Here is a 19,500-nt window from a genome sequence, read left to right on the forward strand (position 1 = left end):
TTACCGATTTTGCAATAGTAATCCCTTACTTTACTCGTTACTTGAAAAAAGTAATCAGATTACAGTAACGCGTTACAAGTAACGCGTTACTGCCCATCTCTGATGGCGAGTATAGACGGATACAGCTCTGTGATTGTGTCACATTGGTGGGGAAAGCAACCTATGGGTCAAGCATAAATGGGCCATAATGCAGAGACATACAACAACTCATACAGTCATACCTACAACCAGTTTAAGATTACCAGTTAGCTTAACATGCATGCCTTAGGACTGTGAAAGGAAGCCAGAGTACTTGCAGAGACCACCGTACTCATTTTTTACAAGTTATAAAAATGAAATTTTGCTTGCACACAGATGGGCTTAGATTTATAGAAAATAATCTCTGTATAATGTTTTGCATTCTAAATAGTAAGATGGGGAGTTGAGTTTTTTTTTTTCTTGACAGTGTCAGTGGAGCGTTTTCCCTCTGATTTCTGTTTTCACGCGACATGGTTGCTAGCTGTAGTTTCACACTTACTGTACTCATGTACTGAAAGTGATAAACGTTAAAGTAAATGTGTACACTGTGAATTCCGTATACATCAGCATACCTTTAAATAGTATGTATTTTTTTTCTGTCCCTATTTTTTATTTTTATTTTTTTCTGTCCCTTGGGCACGCTTCAAAATTTACACCCTTTTATGGTCCTCGGGACCCAAAATGGTCCCCATCCAAAAGGTGATATAGCAATGAATTTTATGAAAAAAAAAAACTTATGAAAAACTTTATATCAGTGGATAGGTCTGAAGTTTTTCATAAGTTTTTTTTAATATTTTTTATGTTTCTATGGCTTTATTGTCATAAAAAACCCTGTTTTTTGGAGGGTAAAAAACCATAATATGCAATATTTTCAAAAAATGAGTTGCAAATGGAACTACTTGGCATGAGGTTATTAGAGCCTTGGATGGGTAAAGAATTCAGAACAGAATTGATTTGGATGCATTATTATTTTTGGAGCAATAAGAGTTTTTGCATTATACATCCATTGGTATCCCTCGGGACCCAAAAGGGTCCCCATCCAAAAGGTGATATAGCAATATCATATATGAATTAATTTTTCATTTTTTTTCTCTACATCAGATCTTTTAAACAACTTCAGACCTAACCACAGATATAAAGTTTTTCATAATTTTGTAAATATTTTTTATGTTTTTATTGCTTTATTGTCATAAAGACCCCTGTTTATTTATTTATTTATTTTTTGGGGGGGGGAAACCCATAATATATATTATAAATATATATATAAAATATAAATATATTCTCAATCACATTCACACCACTCTCTTATATCAGTTCCACTACATCGAGACTATTTTATGGTGGTCAGCTGTTTTATTGTCATGTAATTTGCATAATAAGATAACCATGTCCTGCATTCAAAAACACTGAAAATGTCTATGGTGGTGCTGTACCTAATATTGTGCTCATTGGATCCAAAACCTATTTTTCCTTTATTTTGAAGGCTGAGGCTTAGATCCATTAGGTATTCACGAGAAAAAAATTATCACATGTCAGGATTACAGTATATCGAAAATATGTGATTATAAAGGGCGTCAATGGGACCCAAAAGGGTACGAGGGATGCGAAAGGTAACACTTATGTGAATCTTCTTCACTATACACCACACCATAGAGGGGATCAATGAATTTTAAAAATAATCCTAAAATGCACATCATAAGTCAGTTTCATGCAACTAGTCTTTAAAATGACTGATATATTGAAAATCAAAAATCCAAAGTTACCCAAAAGGGTAACTTTTTTGACGAGGAGCGCCCAAGGGTTAAATATGAATGTTGTCTCTTTAACTGAAAGTGCCTGTCAAAGTATTATGCAGTCAGAAATCCTGCTGTCACACGTAACAATAACCTCCACGCCTCTGTCCCCACGCCTCTGTGAAGTAACACCACCCAGTGCCACACCTCAATTACACCGTACCCTGTAGTTTCACTTAGTGAAACCCAAACCACTAAACTTGGCCTCTTAACCTACACCAATGCCATCTCCCTTTACTTGACCTACAGCTCACCCCATACTAATCTCACCCTTTCAAAATTGAACAGTATACACACACACACACACACACACACACACACACACACACACACACACACACACACACACACACCACCATCACTATCATGAAATCTTTCATCTAGCACAAAAGAAACCTCCAGCATCTGGCTGCTAAACACCACACCCCAGGAGGTTTCTTAGGTTAGTGTGCTTGTTGCTTGTGCACGTTTGCAGGAGTGTTTCCTCTAAGTTTAAATAGTTGGAGCATAAGGGCGTTTCCTACAACATCCCTATTTTATGTCCTTATTTCTTTTTATTATTATTTCTTTTTCTTTTTTTACCCAAAGCAGGAGAGTTGTCCATTTCTAAATGTAGCACAATAGCATTAATAATCTTCATAACTATTAATCATTCCAGACAGGACAGTCATTTGCAATCTGTACCTTTCTGCATCTCAGACAGGTGACCTGTTCCACACACAGAGGTTTAATTAAATGATTTGTTACACATTGGTTGTCCTCAGGTGGAGTTATGAAGTCTGCCACAGTTCATGGAAATGTTTCTGTTAGTGTAAAATAGTTTCTCTCCTCCTACCTTTATAGGGGTTGAGCAACCAAACCTGGCAAAGAGGTACATCTTAGGTATTAGATAAGAACCTTCATGAGCCTATCTAATATCTAATAATATCTAATGTATCAGCTATTATGATGGCAATATGTTGCCTAGCAACCAGGCAGCAAATAGCTACAATGACTTGTTTTCAGTATTTATGCAGCTATAACACTTGATAAAAGCATTGTATCATTTATATTTGACTAAAATGTAATATAATTTATATCTACACAGTTTAATTTCTTCATGATATATCATGACACCACCAGGCCGACTGGCAATCCACCATAACAGGCTAGAAGGATCTGTTTTTGCTGGGATATCTTGTGAAAACATCTAGTTTTAATTTTACAACCAATAGCACAAACGGGCGAAACAATACTGCAGCATGGTGTGCTTTTGTATTATTATTTGTATTTATGATAGTGTCATTATATAACAAGGCTTGTTTAATCATTAAAGTGACTACTAATGTATGGTAGCAGGTAGCCCAGTAGCAATGGAAAAATATTTGCTGTTATCATTACGTTACATAGGTAGATGCGGGTGGTGGTCGTGTGGGGAATCGAATCCCAATTTCACCCAGCAGGCCAAAATGGCTATAGCGGGTCGTGGGCACACAATGGAGAGGAATATGAATCATACAGTAATGATAGTCCTTCTGTTTTAATAAGTAATAACTGCACCATGTACAGTTTAGGTACAGTACACTGAAAGCAGATACTATCATACATGAATCATCAGTAGTTAATTTATTGAGCCTCTTCCTTCTCTAGTTAGGGACTTGAATGTCAAAATCATACAAGCAATCTTTTTTATACCTGTCTGTACTTCAGAATATTTTAAAGTCATGGAAAATTAATTTTGTCAAATCATCCTAATTTGTGGTGTGTTAAAGAAACTGGGACTCTCTTTCCGTTTCACTCTAATTACAAAGCTTACACAATCTGTTTTCCTCCTGAATATATTTTTTTAAATTGACTAAACTCAGCAGCCGGAGAGCAAAATCACTGCTTTGGCTTCTAGATAAATGTGCTGTGATATATTATTCAGGGCCAAACAGTGGACTTATATGCATTAATTTCTCAACTTTGATAGGAAGGATAATTATTTGAAATGGTATTCTTTATTCTAACTTGATTCTTTATATTTATTAGTCATTATGTTGGTTTAGTAATAAATCAGACTCAATTAGTGGAAAGTAAGTGGCTTAAACAGCCTTTTACATTGTTTACCTATAATCACTGCCAATTTGCTTGATTCATACCAGAGAAAAAATTCTTGGAAAGTGGTAGGTTATCATGTGGCATTGGCAATAAACAGTTTGTCACATTCAATTTTGGCGAAACACAAAGGTCCAGGAGAGAATATTCAGTTTCAAGGAAATAGTCTGCACTGATTTTGCACCATTTAACAATATCTAAGTTTTACAAAGCCCTTTAAAGTGACTTTTCATTCTTTCTCACACACTCACACACACAAATTGCGAGGTGCTGCTAGCTCGAGGGGATGGAGCCTGGAGTTGTCTGTGAAATGCAGTTTTTGAATAGTAAAATTAACATCAGCACAGGTTTGTTTTTCATAGAACAATACACTTTGTAACAGAGGCATGTCAGCATTAACCTTTCTGCATTCTGCATGACACCATATCATAGCTCATAGGTGATACTCTGTAGCACCTACCTTTTACTATATCACCTTACACGTACGTGTGTGTGTGTGTGTGTGTGTGTGTGTGTGTGTGTGTCTCTGTGTAGGACGGAGGACATCCCTCTGAAAATCCTTGCCCACAACAGCCTTGTGGGTCGGCTGATTGGCAAAGAGGGTCGCAACCTGAAGAAGATCGAGGAGGAGACAGGGACCAAGATAACCATCTCCTCGTAAGTCCAGCTTTTAACTTGCTTATGGTGCTCTTACACATGTGTAACCTCTCATATTTGCAATTCTCCTCAGGGGATTTATGTTTTGAGTGAGATCAAAGATTTTTACTGTCGCTGATTTAACCAAATCACAAATAACAGACAGTGATTTCAAGCCCTTTTCACTGTAACCTCCTTCGTCTGTGCTCCTTAACCCTTCGGCATGTGGTTACACTTAACAGAGTTGTTAGAGAAGTAACGTGGCGATTCGATTACAGCTTTTTCTTTTCAGAACATGATATTAGAGAGGTAGTGATTGCACCCCATTTAACGGACTGTGCTCCCCAACCTTCTTTCATTTATTGCTAATGAATTGCTCTGTGTCTGCGAGGTTTGAGAATGTAATGAGCCTTGAAAAAGAGACGTCGAGGTGGAGGAAGAGCGGGCTAGAGCCCTTTTGAGAAGCTCAAATAGTAGATTCAGAATTGATGGTTCTGTTAAGTCTTTTTGCAGTGTCAACTGTGTTCACCAACATAGTGCAGAGAGTTTGAGCTTCAAAGGCCCCGAGGTGTTAACATTTGTGTAATGTCCAGGATAACTGGTCTATGGGGCTTTGCATCTTTGATTCATGTAACAGACTTTTTAGAGTAGTATTATCTCATTGGTGCCGGTTCAGCTGAGTATCAGACACCTTGAATTTCAAAAATTTGCCAGCAGCTTTCAAGATAACAGGTAACCATAGACATAAGCATTTTTTCCTTTCATATTCCTCAGGTTAACATTGAAATGTACAAATTAAGTCATTATCTGGCTGTTGCACAAATAGAAGAAAAACATCAATCACACTGTTGCTTTTTTTGGCTTCCATTTGTATATGTAAGTCCCTCTGCTGCTAATCCACTTGACTCGCTGAGCTTAATTTATAGCATTGCGTTGGATCCCTGCGGAGCCTCTGCTGTAGTGGGCGACATAGTTGTTTGCATTTATGCTCATGTGCTGATGTGTCTGCAGTGCTCCGCCATCGCGAGTGAAACCTGAGCTGATCATGTCAGGCGTTAAGCTAATATATCTTAAACAACAGTCGATTACTGAAAGGGAGGGAAATGAAAAGACTTCAGAACAGACAGTGTGTGCACTTCTGTCAAAGCTGTGGAACAAGAAAAAATGGCATGTGAGCACACTGGCAGGTCACTAATGTTTGCTTTACCTGTTTTGTTTTGTTTTGTTTTGTTTCGCTGACATATTATCTTTGTGTTGCAACCAAACAGACCTGTCACACTAGTTGAGGTCTGAGTTGCTGCCACATGGCGCTAGGTTTCAGGGAATGTGTGGCCAGAATACAGAGAATTAAAGGAGTAACATGAATTAAGCAGTAGTAGTTTAAAGGGACATAGACTTTTTCAATAGCCTGAAATGTGAACAGTATGTCACATTACACTGTTCACGTAGGGCTGCTCGATTATGGCAAAAATGATAATCACGATTATTTTCACTGAAATTGAGATCTCGATTATTTGACGATATTTATTTAACAATAACAATGTATTGAACAATGACTTTAAAGATTGTCATAAAATATTATAAAATAGTGTGCAAATACTGATAACAGTGCAGATGTTTGCAATATAAAAAATAAATGAAAAATGTAAACATCTATGTTTAGTGAACTTTGCAGTGTTGCTCTGTGGTGCAGCTACGACACCGTAGCAAAGTTTACACACTATGTCTACTTGATCCACGTCTGACTCCGCAAACCAATAATGCTTCCACACCACTGAAGTTTTGTTTAACCTCTCTTTTCAACCAACGGCAGTCACTCTCCTCTCCAAATAACTTCTGCTTAGCTTTCCGAGCTTCCCTCGGGTCCTCTTAATCAGCGGTCCCCAACCCCTGGGCCTCGGACCGGTACCGGGCCGCGAGAGTTGAGGCTCAGGTGTGAAATGTATAGTTTTCAGGGTTTTTATCGGTTTTCAGCGTTATTTTGTTATCGTTTTTATCGTTTACTCGGTTTTCCTGGGTCTTTTCACGTGTGTTATGAATAAATCTTCTTTTTTTCGGTACCGGTACTAGTTTTATTTTGTTGTATTTATCCGCGACACCTTAAAGGCTGGTCCGTGAAAATATTGTCGGGCACAAACCGGTCCGTGGCGCAAAAAAGGTTTGGGACCGCTGCTCTTAATTGTTGTGACACGTGTTCGAAATGCAGAGAGGTGCGCTAGATTTGCCACACGGAGCAGCGCGAGAGTAAAGCACGAGGGAGGGGCTAATAATCGGCTCAGTCATTTTTAATGATCGTTGAAAGCCCAGATCGTAATCGTGATTAAAATTCGATTAATTGAGCAGCCCTATGTTCACGTAATGTAAAATGCAGGATTTGATTTAAATCAGGTGCTAGCATAGCATTATCCATGCATGTTGTCCGGTGGTATAAGCTGTTGTCTTCTGTGAAAGGGTCATGTGACTGGTAGGTGCGTGATGAGTCTGTGACGGCCCACCGTGTGACCAACAAGACCCAATCAGGAAACAAAGTGTGATGTCTCTTGTGGTTTAAAAAAACGTCCAGTCTGAAATGCAGACCTCTTTTGTTTTTGTTGACAGCATTTCCAAAAATGTCTCTTTTAGAATCTGGTGAAGTGAAAATGTATCAGATGCTATGTTTTAAACCCAGAGCATAGTTGGAACATGACTACAAATCATCGTATCTGTCTTTTTTTTGACATGTGAATCATAGTCTAAGCCAACACTGCATTTTTAAAGCTCCCATATTCTTGACTGAGTTATATTAGTAATAAACAAGAATCTAAAAACGAACAAAACATGTCAGCCAATATATGTTGTTCAGCGTTAAACCTAAATTTAATTGATATTCTGTTTTACTGTCAGTGCAGTTTAACTCTCACTCGGCCAAGTTATTATTAACAACGCTGCAAGCTTCTCTTCACTGCCATCCATCCTGTATGACGTGAATGCAGCATGTTGAAAGACACAGCTGAGTTGCATTATGGGAAATGTAGTATCCAGCCTGTGGAAACTTAGTCAGAACCTAAATATATCATTATTCTTTTAAATCTGTTTTGAGAATCCTCTGCACGTCTATACAGTAATCATTTCTGTGTGTGTGTGATTTTCCTTTCAGGTTACAAGACTTAACTATTTACAACCCTGAGAGGACCATCACGGTGAAGGGCAGCGTAGATGCATGTTGTAAAGCTGAGATGGAAATCATGAAGAAGCTGAGGGAAGCCTACGAGAATGATATTGCTGCTATAAATGTAAGTCTTGAGGGTACCGTCTGCAGGCCTCCTGATTGTTTGTGTTAGTATGTGCTAGTATGTTGACTCACGCAGACTGACAGGTGAACAACAGAGAGAAGCGATGATATACGGCGGGATAATATTGCCTTCCCATTCAGCGCATGTTAGCGCCAGCATTAGTAATACCAGCTTGGTAAATGGATAACAGTAAACGATCGCTGGACAGCTCATCAGTGAGTCGAGTGTTTGAGCGCTCCGTGTCTGTGTGTGTGTGTGTGTCTGCCTCTTTCATGGAGCTTCTGACTCACACTTAGTTCCCCGCTGTGTATGTGTCTGTGTTACTGCTGTAACACACTGCTTTTCCCAGCATCCACCTGATATGTGCAGGCCGCCCTCTCGCCCAGCTCCTCTTTCACACTGCCCCAATGACATCACCAGCGGTGCAGCCTGAGAGGTCATCCTCTGAGGAAGAGCGATAGCCATGATGGCACACTCTGCATGTTCTCTGTTGTACTGCAAAGAGATGAATGCTGATAAAGGGACTGTATTAACGATGACGATGCTCCTCAGGATGTGACTCGTGTAGTAACACGGAATTAGTTGGTTTCTTTCCCTTTAGCGCATTAGTTGATTAGTTTTTCCTTCACAGTGACAGTCTCAATATTTGTTCAGAAATAATCATAACGCAGCGTGCTGCCATGTTGTTCTGGATGTTAAGAGCAGTTCTGGCACCTGTCAGGTTGAGTGTCAGCTCTACAGTAAGCATTTAGGGCCATCTAGCGTGACAGTCTGGATATTACAGAGAGCGTTCTGGGATAAAGGAAGTGAAAGGAGGCAGTCCTGTCTTGTCATGGCCATGAAACCAGAATAGCTGACTTGCCTTTGGGGGAAGATTTTTCTTTCTGTTTTTGTTTGTTTTGGGGTTTGTTTGCTTTTTGTTGTTGTTGTTTTTTGGTTTTTTTTGGTTATGCTTTTAAAACATCTCTCTTGTAAAAACCATGTACCACAGGAGCATGATCTTTTTAAGGAGTTAAGAAAACAGACCAATTTTAAGCTTGCAACAAGCATTTTTTAGAGTTTAGTGGTTTTTTTATTGTAATGTAGCTCATGCAGTAGAAGATTTTTCTAAACCCCTAGAGGAAGATTTATTCCTTCGCTTTTTCTTTAAAAGACATGCAGCTAAACAGTATTTTAATTATCAATAAATGAAGAGGATTTTGCAGAGTATGTCATTATTATGGTAATAATTAATAGAGATGGCACGATACCACTTTTTTATGTCCGATACCGATACTGATATCATAAATTTGGATATCTGCCGATACCGATATGAATCCGATATAGTGTTTTTTAATCAACAAAACTGTTTTTTAAATATTTTGCTGCATTTTGTATAAGTTCATACTCAAGTTTAAAACAACAACTACACTAAAGCTATTCTGTTATACCTGTATGCAAAAAAAAATATTTCATAGTACAGCAATACTGATCAATCTAATAAACTTAAACCTACACCATCCTCCCTATTCTGGTATTTTAAAGAGTACTTAGCATAAATATTAAGCAACCTAACTAATAGGGTTCCAACTCCCAGCAACAACAAAAATAAATAAATAAAAAATAGGGAACCACCCCTCACGCTCCACCTCATGATGCTTAATCGACGTAATCAACCTTAATTTGATGCAGTGTGAAAAAAAAATGCACAGAAATCAATTATTTTTCAAGAAATATTAAATAGATTCAACATCTTTCTTCAACAAAATTGCAGACTGCACAGATGGTACCTTCCCAAAGGAAAAAGTAGTATAGCTTACTAGGGTATATATATTAGACTTAATAGTTACTATATACAGTAATGGACTTCTATACATTTTGCATCAAATTAAAACTTTGGCTGTCAGATAATTATTTATTAAAAGCTAGACATTTTAAATGAGAATAAGAAAGAAAAGTATGTCTTTGTGCCCCCTTTTCCCTGTTAATGCCCTATCGGCCCCCCTGGCTAAACTTTGCTAGATCCGCCCCTGCACAGTTACCAGCGTCAGCTACGTAGAAAAAGATCCTCGAGTAGAAAGTAATATTAAATAAATTCTAACAACAGCTGATTAAGCTTAAACGTGCTGCTGTTGTTCAGCCGCTGGTTTCCTCTTTCTGGTGCAAAGTGGGCCAAAAACAAACTAGAGACACGGACTCGCGACAGAAAAGCCGATCAGCTGATCGTTAAGCAGTTTCATGATTGAAGTAGCAGCAAGAAGAGGCAGTCGCTTGTTAAGCTTAACGCAGGAATGCTTTACAAACATTCAGAGATGGACTTACACACTTGCTTTACTTCTCTCGGGATAACTTTGTCGGAGATGAAATGCTGGGTTGCTAGTGAAGCTCCAAATGCTATCCAGACCACTGACAGGTCCCGCATGCCACAGCCGCTCTATCACGTGATGCATACTGCTCCAACGTGCTAACGTTCTGAGGTGAGTTACGGCGTGTTGCAAGTTTTGTGAGGTGCTTTCGTGATATTTAATGGATCGGATTACATTTTTTATTTTTCTCCGATATCCGATCCAGTAATTTAGGTCAGTATCGGACCGATACCGATACGTAATATCGGCTCGGTCCATCTCTAATAATTAATAACGTGTAGGACATATTTTTCATTGATAAATTATTCAGACATTTCCTCAGTCATCATAACTATTGTTGAATACTTCCTCCAGCTCTGCATCCTTATTTGTCAGCACAAATGTGGTGTTCTTTGAAGTGATGTGAGAACAGAAAATATTTTTTGTGCTTGTGACCAACTTTAATGTATCAGATTAAATAAAAGGCTCAGAGTTGTTATTATTGTTATATTAAAAAATACTTGAAAAATTGTTGTTTATTGCTTGCATTATTAACTTTAAGAAAAAAGTTTAAAATGTGCTTAATTGGACAAGTCATTTGTGTTTGGTATGTTTTCTTCATCTTTCTTCAACTTATGTTTTTTCCAAGATCACTGCAGTGTTTTTTCTTTTTGTTTTGCATGCTTTGGATATTAAATGAAAGTTAAAATCCGATCAGCTTCTTTAAAAAAAAAAAATCGCATTAATTAAATGCCAAGCAATTGTCTTCTGTTGTGATAACTTTTTAAAACTCTGCCACTGCCACTTCTTTTTTTGTCCGCTCAGCAACAGGCCAACTTGATCCCGGGCTTGAACCTGAACGCTCTGGGCATCTTCTCCTCTGGTCTGCCGGTGCTTCCCCCTGCTGCTGGACCACGTAGCGCTGTGCCTGCTGTGGCGCCAGCAGGGTACAACCCATTCTTAGTGAGTATCCTCTGTTTTCTTTGGGGGGGGAAGGCTTTTTTGGTCCCCCCTCCCCTTTTCCCACAGACTACCTGAGCGCATGGCCATAAAAGGGAAGAAAAAGTTATTTTTGAAAATGCTTCTTTGAGCATGACTTTGCCTTTGCTGGTTTACCCACATCAAGTGCATGATAAAGATTGACTTGATAAAGCAATTTATCTCCAACACTTGGTAAACCAGGCTCCTCTGAAGTGCATTTTTAAAATACACTACAGTGTTGACTCAGGTCTTCCTGCATGATTTTGTACACAGTTTGAAGCAACCAGAATTCCCCCATCTTCTCCAGAGATGAGTCAGTCTGTCAGTAAAACAAAGTCTCCACTCATTGCCTGACGAGCGTGAGCCAAAGCGGCGTGAGACAGTGCGTGAGAATGCATGTGCGTGCTTCGTAGTCAAGACACTCAGTGTGTGATTCACTGCGAGTTTCTACCCTGAAATTCCCCCCGAAGAAAGAGCTTGACTTGTGTTCGTGCCTGTGCCTTTTAACATGTGTGTTAACATGCCATCTGATAGGCATGCTTGTCACTTCACTTTCAGAGTCACTCTTCACATCTCAGTGGCCTGTATGGGGTTCCTCCAGCAAGTGCCATCCCCCACCAGCACTCAGTATGTTCCCTCAAATCTGCACTACAGTCAGTGTTTCCTCTCTGAATCCTTTGTTTTGTTTTGTTTTTTGTTTGTCCTAATAGATGATTGCTTTAATAATCAAAAACAGGTGAAATCCATGTTTTGGAAAAGAGAGCCCTTTAGGATTTACGTTTCTTCTGGTTGTGTGGATTCTGCAAATAGCTTCTATGCATGGGAGGTAAAACCATGAACCCTGCTGTAAAACAGATAAAGGCAGATCTAAATGAGGTGGATTTGTAAATAGCAGACTGTTAGAACGCCTCAGTCAGCGTCTGTGTAGGACAGAGAGTCTGGATTCCTGTTTACCATCACCCAGTCACCAGAACACCACAAATATTCCTGGAAGGGGACTTTTTAGCCCAGAGTTATCCCGTGGCTCGTAAAAATTCACTTTATAAACCTCAACTACATGAGTGTTACCATGCTAAGAAAAACAAAAACACAGGGCAGGCATCACCCCTAATAGGAAATATTCCATTCAGACGTGGCCAGAGGGCGATGTTTACCCAAAGAGGGCTTAATTTAGCCTCCCTTGCATGTGGTGTCAGCTTTTTCGGCCGTTCTTCAAGTATCTGTCAAGTGTGTTCAAAACCGTTTTTGCGACAATTTGAATCATTTTCTTTTCTTTCACAGTCAAATAAATAGTAAAGTTTAATAAAAGTACTTTAAATGTTTTCTTTTCTGTGTGGTCCTTTTTCAGCAACAGGCTCCAGAACAGGAGGTTGTCTACCTCTTTATTCCAACTCAGGCAGTCGGGGCCCTGATCGGCAAGAAGGGTCAGCACATCAAACAACTTGCCCACTTTGCCGGAGCTTCCATCAAGGTGCGTTTGTTGCCTGTCAACAGTGTGCTCAGTAAGAAAGGGGAAAGAGGAGGATGGAGTGTTGCTAATCTAATGAGCGAGTGTCTTTTTTTTTTTTTTTTTTTTTTTTATAAATAAACCTCAACTCATCATTCACCCAGCAGCATTTCATGGATCTGGGGTGGAGCAATTTCCATATTTCAAAATGTTGAAAGAGAAACATTTCAGATAATGCAATCAGAGAAAATTCATTTTGTTGGATTCTTCAGTTGCATTCAATATATTTGTGGGATTTTCTTCTCATGATTTTATTGGCCACAAGCTTTACATGATCTCATACTGCATGAATTTGTTCAGAAGCTAGAAATCTGATTTGCGTCTTTCTGTGCGTGTCAGATCGCTCCGGCTGAGAGTCCAGATGTTACTGAGAGGATGGTCATCATTACTGGAACACCAGAAGCTCAGTTTAAGGTAAAACCTGCATATGTGCATGAATCTTTGTGTTAAATAATTTTTGAGGGGGGATTAACTTCATAAATAGTTTTCATAACAGCAGTGGATCATTGTTTGTCCCCATTTTCCCCAGTCTCTCCTTGCCTCATTCCCTCCTCTGTATTCCAGGCCCAAGGTCGGATATTTGGAAAGCTGAAAGAGGAAAACTTCTTCTCTGCGAAGGAGGAGGTCAAACTGGAGACGCACATAAAGGTTCCCTCAAGTGCAGCTGGCAGGGTCATCGGTAAAGGTGGTAAGACGGTAAGCATGCGCTTGAATTGTCCTTTAAACTGCAGCAACAACAATGCCTTGCTCCAACTTTTTATTTAAATGAGCTAGTTATGTTTACATGATAACATTTTTATCTGTGAGAGTCTCACGTACTGGTGTTTACTGCAATTACTTATTGGCTTCAAGGGGTGTTTCAGTTAAACACAATTTAGAGGTTGGAGGTAAAATTCAAAGTGAGGCTGTGATAACGGGAGTCTGTGTCGGTGTTTCAGGTAAACGAGTTGCAGAACCTTACGAGCGCGGAGGTCATCGTACCGCGGGACCAAACTCCTGATGAGAACGACGAGGTCTTTGTGAAAATCAGTGGGCATTTCTTTGCCAGCCAGGTACCCAAAATTAAACCAGCGATACTCATTATTTGGCTAATTAGTTCTGCTGCTGCACAGGTATCAAAAGAATAGCTGCAGCCACAGCGTACAAAAGGCATTGTTAAATCGCATAAAACAATAAAACGCGGTGTAATGTCCACATTTTTATATGATCATAAAACCTGGTGTATTCTGTCTAATGGCTCTTTGTTCAGCCGCAACATGCTTCCCCTATGTTTATGTGTATTCTCTTCTGGCCTGCAGTGCTAAAACCATCTAGATTATTTTAGTGTGAGCAGCCCCCCCCCCTTTTTTTTTTTTTTTTTTTTGAGATGCATAAATGTCTGCCTGCTACAATTGAACTAAATGGCAGCCATATTGTGTTGCTCAAAGTGCCTGTAATGGATTAAAAACCTTAAAACCTTTTTCGTGACCCAGTTATTATAAACTTGTGCAGACCTCTGTTATGTAAAAAGGATTTCCTTTCTGCCGAGCCGCCTGCCGTTACTATCACTGTGTAGAAGGCAGCATCCATCTGCCTGTAATGAGAGGCTCATGGTTGTGACAGCAGGAGAGGATGTTAACATTAATATTGCCCCCCTTGGCTGAGCTCTTAGCTGCGCATATCTTTTGCTTGGCAGATGTAGACAGCTGGTAGTACAATTTGTTTTCATTGTAACCAGCTGGACATGAAAGTTTTCTGATGTTGGAGAAATCTAATCAGCCCAAAGCTGAATGTGCTCCATGTAACTGTTATGTAACTGTCTATATGAGTAACTAGTAATAATAAAATGAAAACAAATGGGTAGCTGTTCACTGGCTTTCACACGTATCACATTTAGTTGGCTCAGTTGGCTGCAGTCAGATTAATGCATCCAAGTGCTTTAAAAATGGTATAAAATTGTATTTTTCTTTTCTTTTTGAGCGCAGTTTAAATCGGCTCATGCATTTTCTGCAATATTAAAATTGACAAACAAGCGGAGACACACACACACACACACACACACACACACACACACACACACAGCTTTGGATGTTGCTCTGCTCATATCTGTAACGCTTTCTTTCAGATAAAGCTTGCATACTGCATTTACCTAAATGTATCTGTCTACACTTGTATTTTTATTGATGATTGTCCTTTACTTTGTTCATTATTCTTACTTGAACCTGTTATGTTCTGCTGCAGTGTTAATTCTTGATCTCTCCTACAGACTGCACAGAGGAAGATCCGGGAGATCATTCAGCAGGTCAAACAGCAGGAACAGAAGCACCAGCAGGGCGCCGCTGTGTCACCGCACCACTCCAAGTGACCAGCCGGGTGGCTCCAGTGGGCACCAGCCAATGAATGTAGCCCTCCCAAATGAACAGAGACCTATCCAGACTAAGGCCAAGGCCAAGGGGGACATGCAGGGCTGACCAACAGCACCGGGATCAAAACCAAAGAACTTCGCTAGGGGGGACACAAGTGAGAGCCAAAGGCTGAGGGCATTGTGTGCACTGCCAGCCCTGTGAGAGCAGATAGATTGGGAGAAATCGTACTGAAGCTTAAAAAAAAAAAAATTAATAAAGAAACAAAAAGACCAAAAAAAAAAAACCTACAAGAAAGGCGGAAATGGCAGAAAATTTGGGAACTGTTGTCTTCACGGTTTAAAAAAAACAAACTAGTTTGTCTCCCTGCATAACGTTATCTCTTTAGTTGGACTAACATAGGCCTAAAAAAAGAAAAGGAGAAAATGCAACTCTATTTTAACACGAGCGTGTACGAGGCATTGTGATTGATATTTTGGGTTAGAGCGAGAGCCAGCGACAGCGGACTCCTTCTCTCACGCGTGTTTGAGATATTTAGATTGTGAGATCAAATATCCTTAGCAGTATTAATGCAGTAGAAACGTGTATGGATACACACTGAGAGCATGCTCTGTTATTTTATTCATCAAAATGACAGTAGAGCTTGGTGTTAGTATTTTGCTTGTACCTGAGATTGATTGACTGAGTAATCGATTGATTGACAGCCTCCCCTTGTTTGTTCCCATTTTTAGGCCACTGAAATTTGAAAAGAAAACCCCTATAAGTAAATAAGGTGAATGGTTCTGAGTCTTTGTAACAAGCCTGTGTGTGTGCCAACGCAAAAGATAACGTCCCTTTCAAATATATCTCACCATTCATATCTGATACTAAGCTTTTTTTTTTTTTTTTCTCTCTTTTCTTCTAATTTCTGCTTCACTTCTCATCACTCTCTCTCATCAGACACCATGTCTTTTCTTTTGTTTTTGTTTGGGTTTTTTCTTCTTTTTTTTTTTTTTTTTTTTTAAAATGGGATAAAAAAATTTCCGTAGCTTTTTGATAACCTTGAACTGACTGCCACTTTTGCTCAAGAGAGGTTAAATGCAACTGAGGGATTTTTCTTTTTTTCTTTCTTTTTTTTGTAATCAGTAAAATTCTGTCATGCTGTGCAGTAGACGTCGTCTGTGTTCACGCTCGTCGTCTCCTCTTTAATCAGAGCAAAAACTGACGTCTTAACGAGCGGTGCGCGTTCGCCCGTTAACCGGTCTTCTTCGGACGCGCGCCGCCACACGCTTGGCCTTATGAGGACGTCGCAAGGGCCAGCACAGAATGTGAGCTGAGGGCCCGGTAAAGGAGGGGGACAGGGTTCGGGGCAGGGTTGGGAGGGTTAGGGGGAGGGAGGGTGCAGACCTCTGGTGTGTGGGGTGGCAGCGAGGTTGGATTTTAGGGAGGCGCTGTATGACCTGTGGTACACGACCAGCCGCAGCCGCGTTTGGCTTTAACCCTCTCTTGTCAGGGAGCTTTCTAAAAATGGCATGACAGCTGTGAATGTACAAAATGCAGCCTTTTTAGAAAAAAATACAGATATCACCCCTGCCGTGTCCAGCAGGCCAGGCCAAACGGCACACGACACAGATTGTCATCCTCTTGCTCTCTGTTCTTTTCACTTTTTTAAAAAAGATTTTTATTAAAAAATTTTATTTTGGCGAGTTGGCCGCCTGCTCTGCGGGCACGCTGGACACGCAGGTCCTGGTGTCCCTTTGTGCTTTACTTTGAAGAACATAGAAGCTTGTTGCCTTATTTTGTCACCTTTCATACATCACCCATCAGCTTCATCTTCCAGACGCAAGGTTATTGCCAATACGCACAGCTTCCTCCGTGTGTGTGTGCGCGTGCGTGCGTGTGTGTGTATATATATATAAAAAGAGAGAGTAATATTTATGAATCTATTTTTTCCTATTTTGTCATGAGAGCTATTGATAAGAAACAAAAAGAAGACAAAGTCCTTTTCTTTTTTTCCTCAGTGGGACACTGCCATATTATTTTGAAGGGAAGTGTTTATTTTCTTGAAAAAAACTAAAACAAAAACTAGACTATGAATAATAATATAATGAATAAAAACCTGAAAAAATAGGAAAGCAGTAAAAGTGAACCACCGCGTTAACTTGTGGTCGGGATGTGAACAGTGCGCATGTCAGTATTGTGATCTACCTCAGGCTTCAGGGTACCTCAGTCCAATCTTTCATTTCTCCCTTTTTCCACATTTTTGTATGCCTTGTTAACTAATCATTTTGAGCGTTTTTAATTTTCTTTTTTAATGAAATAAAAAAAGATAAAAGATCTACAGTAATCTCTACTCTCTTCAGGTCCAGCCGACTAGTGAAACTTTGTAAAAGAAAAAATCAACTAAAATAACCGTAGTCAACGTTGTCGGACTGTTTGCCTGGACGCCATACAACCTCTTAATGATACAAAAGAATTTCCAAGTCAGTTTTTTTTGTTTTGTTTGCTAGAAAGGAATGAAGAGCAGGATCTAAGGGGTACATACCTGCCCGATGTGGTTCTGAATGTGGATGTTGTGTACTGATTTCACCTTCAAAGAAATTAAAGAGAACGAAAAAAAAAGAAAAATCAGTTGATAGAAACAGAAACTAACCGACTGTACCTCTTGTTTTTGTTTTTTTTGTTTGTTTTTCCCAACCGTACCTCCAGGTTTTTTGAGACTTTTAACAACAAACCACGACGTTTATTCACTTGTGGAAAAAAATAACATAAAAAAATTAATTACTTTTGGTTTTTTTTTTTTATAACAACCCAATTTTACCAGCTCTATTTGATAACAGCATCCTCTGGGGTTGATTTGATGAAAACACAAAGCTGCAAAAATACACTGACAGGACTCTTGAACGTGGTGTGAAGCCCTAGTCTTCTGTGTAGAATGTAGAACAACTCTAGTCGTTGAAATGTCACTGTGTACGACAGGATAACTGTATATCTGTAAACATGTACAATAGTCGCACATTAATGCATCGTTTTCTGTCTCTCTATAACACCTACAAGTCTGCACCTGCATTGTGAGAAATGGTGGGAGAAGTTTAGAGCGTCACAGGCTCCCTCAAGCTGACCTCTAAATGGTTTTCTCATCGATCTACCGGTTATTACATTTATTTTTTTTTGTGCTGTACATTTCAGAATTACCTCTGAATCCAAGGCTGACTTAGTTACAGTTACTAAAACCAGTGTAGGGTAAAGGAATATAATAAATAAATGATGTAGTAAAAGTTAGTTTGTTTTTGGCACTATTTTAGGGATTTTTTTTTTTTTTTCCATCAGATGAGGATCCTTTTTTTTTTTTGGTCCCAGTGAACACAGATTAGCAAAATAAAACATAAAGGTCTATCAAACTCACACAATGCCTGGGGCTGCTTCAGCACGCCTCCACCACAGCCGGTACAGTACCTCATACTGATGATGTTAGCTCGCCAGACCTGATTCAATTACCCTGACCTTACCCACACGAATGCAGTACAGTGCTTCTGTTGGAGCGCTTGACTCCTGCGGTGGGCTGCTTCACTTTAGTTAGGGCATGTCTGTTCGCAGTAGCACTGGAAAATTGAATCTTGTCACTTACGGTTTGTCTGACTGGCAGGAGTAGGGTTTTTTCCCCTCTTTTTTTTTTTTCCTAGAGCAGATTTGAAGTTCTTTTCTCGCATTGCAGAGGACTCCTCAGGCCTCCGCCTCTCTTGTGTTTTTGGCTCTTTACTAGAAGAGCAGGTTTCCCCTCAGCCACAATCTGAGGCAAAACCTGCAAACATCATAGTAACTTTCTTTTTTACTTCCAAGGATTTTGGCGTTTCTAGGTTCAGTAGGGTGTTGCTAGGCATTAATTTCAGTATCAGAAAAAACACACTCGCATCACTAAGGACGCACAGTGCTGTTAGTCATATCGCACAGCGGTTGAATAACTTAGGCTTTATTTCGTTTTCTGTTGATCTGGTTTTCTTGTCAGTTACACTGATTAAATGTAGTCTGGAGCAGTAGCTGGGATTCTTTATTATCCAGTCATGTTAGATCACTACTTGCTGTTAAATTGTGTCCTAGCTAGGATTTTAAACAGATTTTAAGATTGGGATGGGGGAGGTGGGGGGATAAGAAAAAGAAAATGCAAAGTAGATATGAGTGGGCAGAGTAACCAGGTCTGAAAATAAAAGTGCTGGTAAAAGTTGTTCTGCCTATGGGACTGAATATTCAACACCATCCAAATTAACAAAAACAAGTATGGATCAGGTGATGAAGGATCAAGTCTGGTCAGATGTGCAGAACCACAGCAGTGGTTTTTTTTTTTTGTTTTTTTTTTTTGTCGTCCTAACTTGTGAACTGAGAAAAATGCAAAGACTTGCATGAGACTATTGCAGGCGATCCAGTATGTACTACACGTCATATAGCACTATACTTCAATTTGTGGTTTTACATCGATCCGACTCTTAACTGCTCTTCACCATTTGGGAGATTCCTTTTGTTTCCTCAGTAGGTCACAAACCCTCACGTCCTACATTTCCCACAGGCCAAAAGGTC

At 39.5% G+C, this 19,500-nt stretch overlaps 1 protein-coding gene across 5 annotated transcripts in view; it reads left to right on the plus strand.

Moving 5' to 3' along the window:
* Positions 1 to 15,813, plus strand: part of igf2bp2a (insulin-like growth factor 2 mRNA binding protein 2a) — a 61,579-nt gene extending 45,766 nt beyond the window's left edge. For 4 of the 5 annotated variants that reach the window (XM_026144167.1, XM_026144170.1, XM_026144169.1 and 1 more), the window contains 9 exons: positions 4,422 to 4,544; positions 7,660 to 7,795; positions 10,945 to 11,082; positions 11,659 to 11,727; positions 12,449 to 12,571; positions 12,947 to 13,021; positions 13,172 to 13,303; positions 13,546 to 13,659; positions 14,853 to 15,813. In XM_026144167.1, the coding sequence (XP_025999952.1) occupies positions 4,422 to 4,544; positions 7,660 to 7,795; positions 10,945 to 11,082; positions 11,659 to 11,727; positions 12,449 to 12,571; positions 12,947 to 13,021; positions 13,172 to 13,303; positions 13,546 to 13,659; positions 14,853 to 14,951 (1,009 nt within the window). In that variant the 3' untranslated portion in view covers positions 14,952 to 15,813. The remainder of the gene's footprint in view (positions 1 to 4,421; positions 4,545 to 7,659; positions 7,796 to 10,944; positions 11,083 to 11,658; positions 11,728 to 12,448; positions 12,572 to 12,946; positions 13,022 to 13,171; positions 13,304 to 13,545; positions 13,660 to 14,852) is intronic. The other variant, XM_026144168.1, reaches the window with a different exon arrangement.
* The last annotated feature ends 3,687 nt before the right edge of the window (positions 15,814 to 19,500 follow it).

The sequence above is a fragment of the Astatotilapia calliptera genome, chromosome 16 (assembly GCF_900246225.1).
Source record: "Astatotilapia calliptera chromosome 16, fAstCal1.2, whole genome shotgun sequence".
Lineage (NCBI taxonomy): Eukaryota > Metazoa > Chordata > Actinopteri > Cichliformes > Cichlidae > Astatotilapia > Astatotilapia calliptera.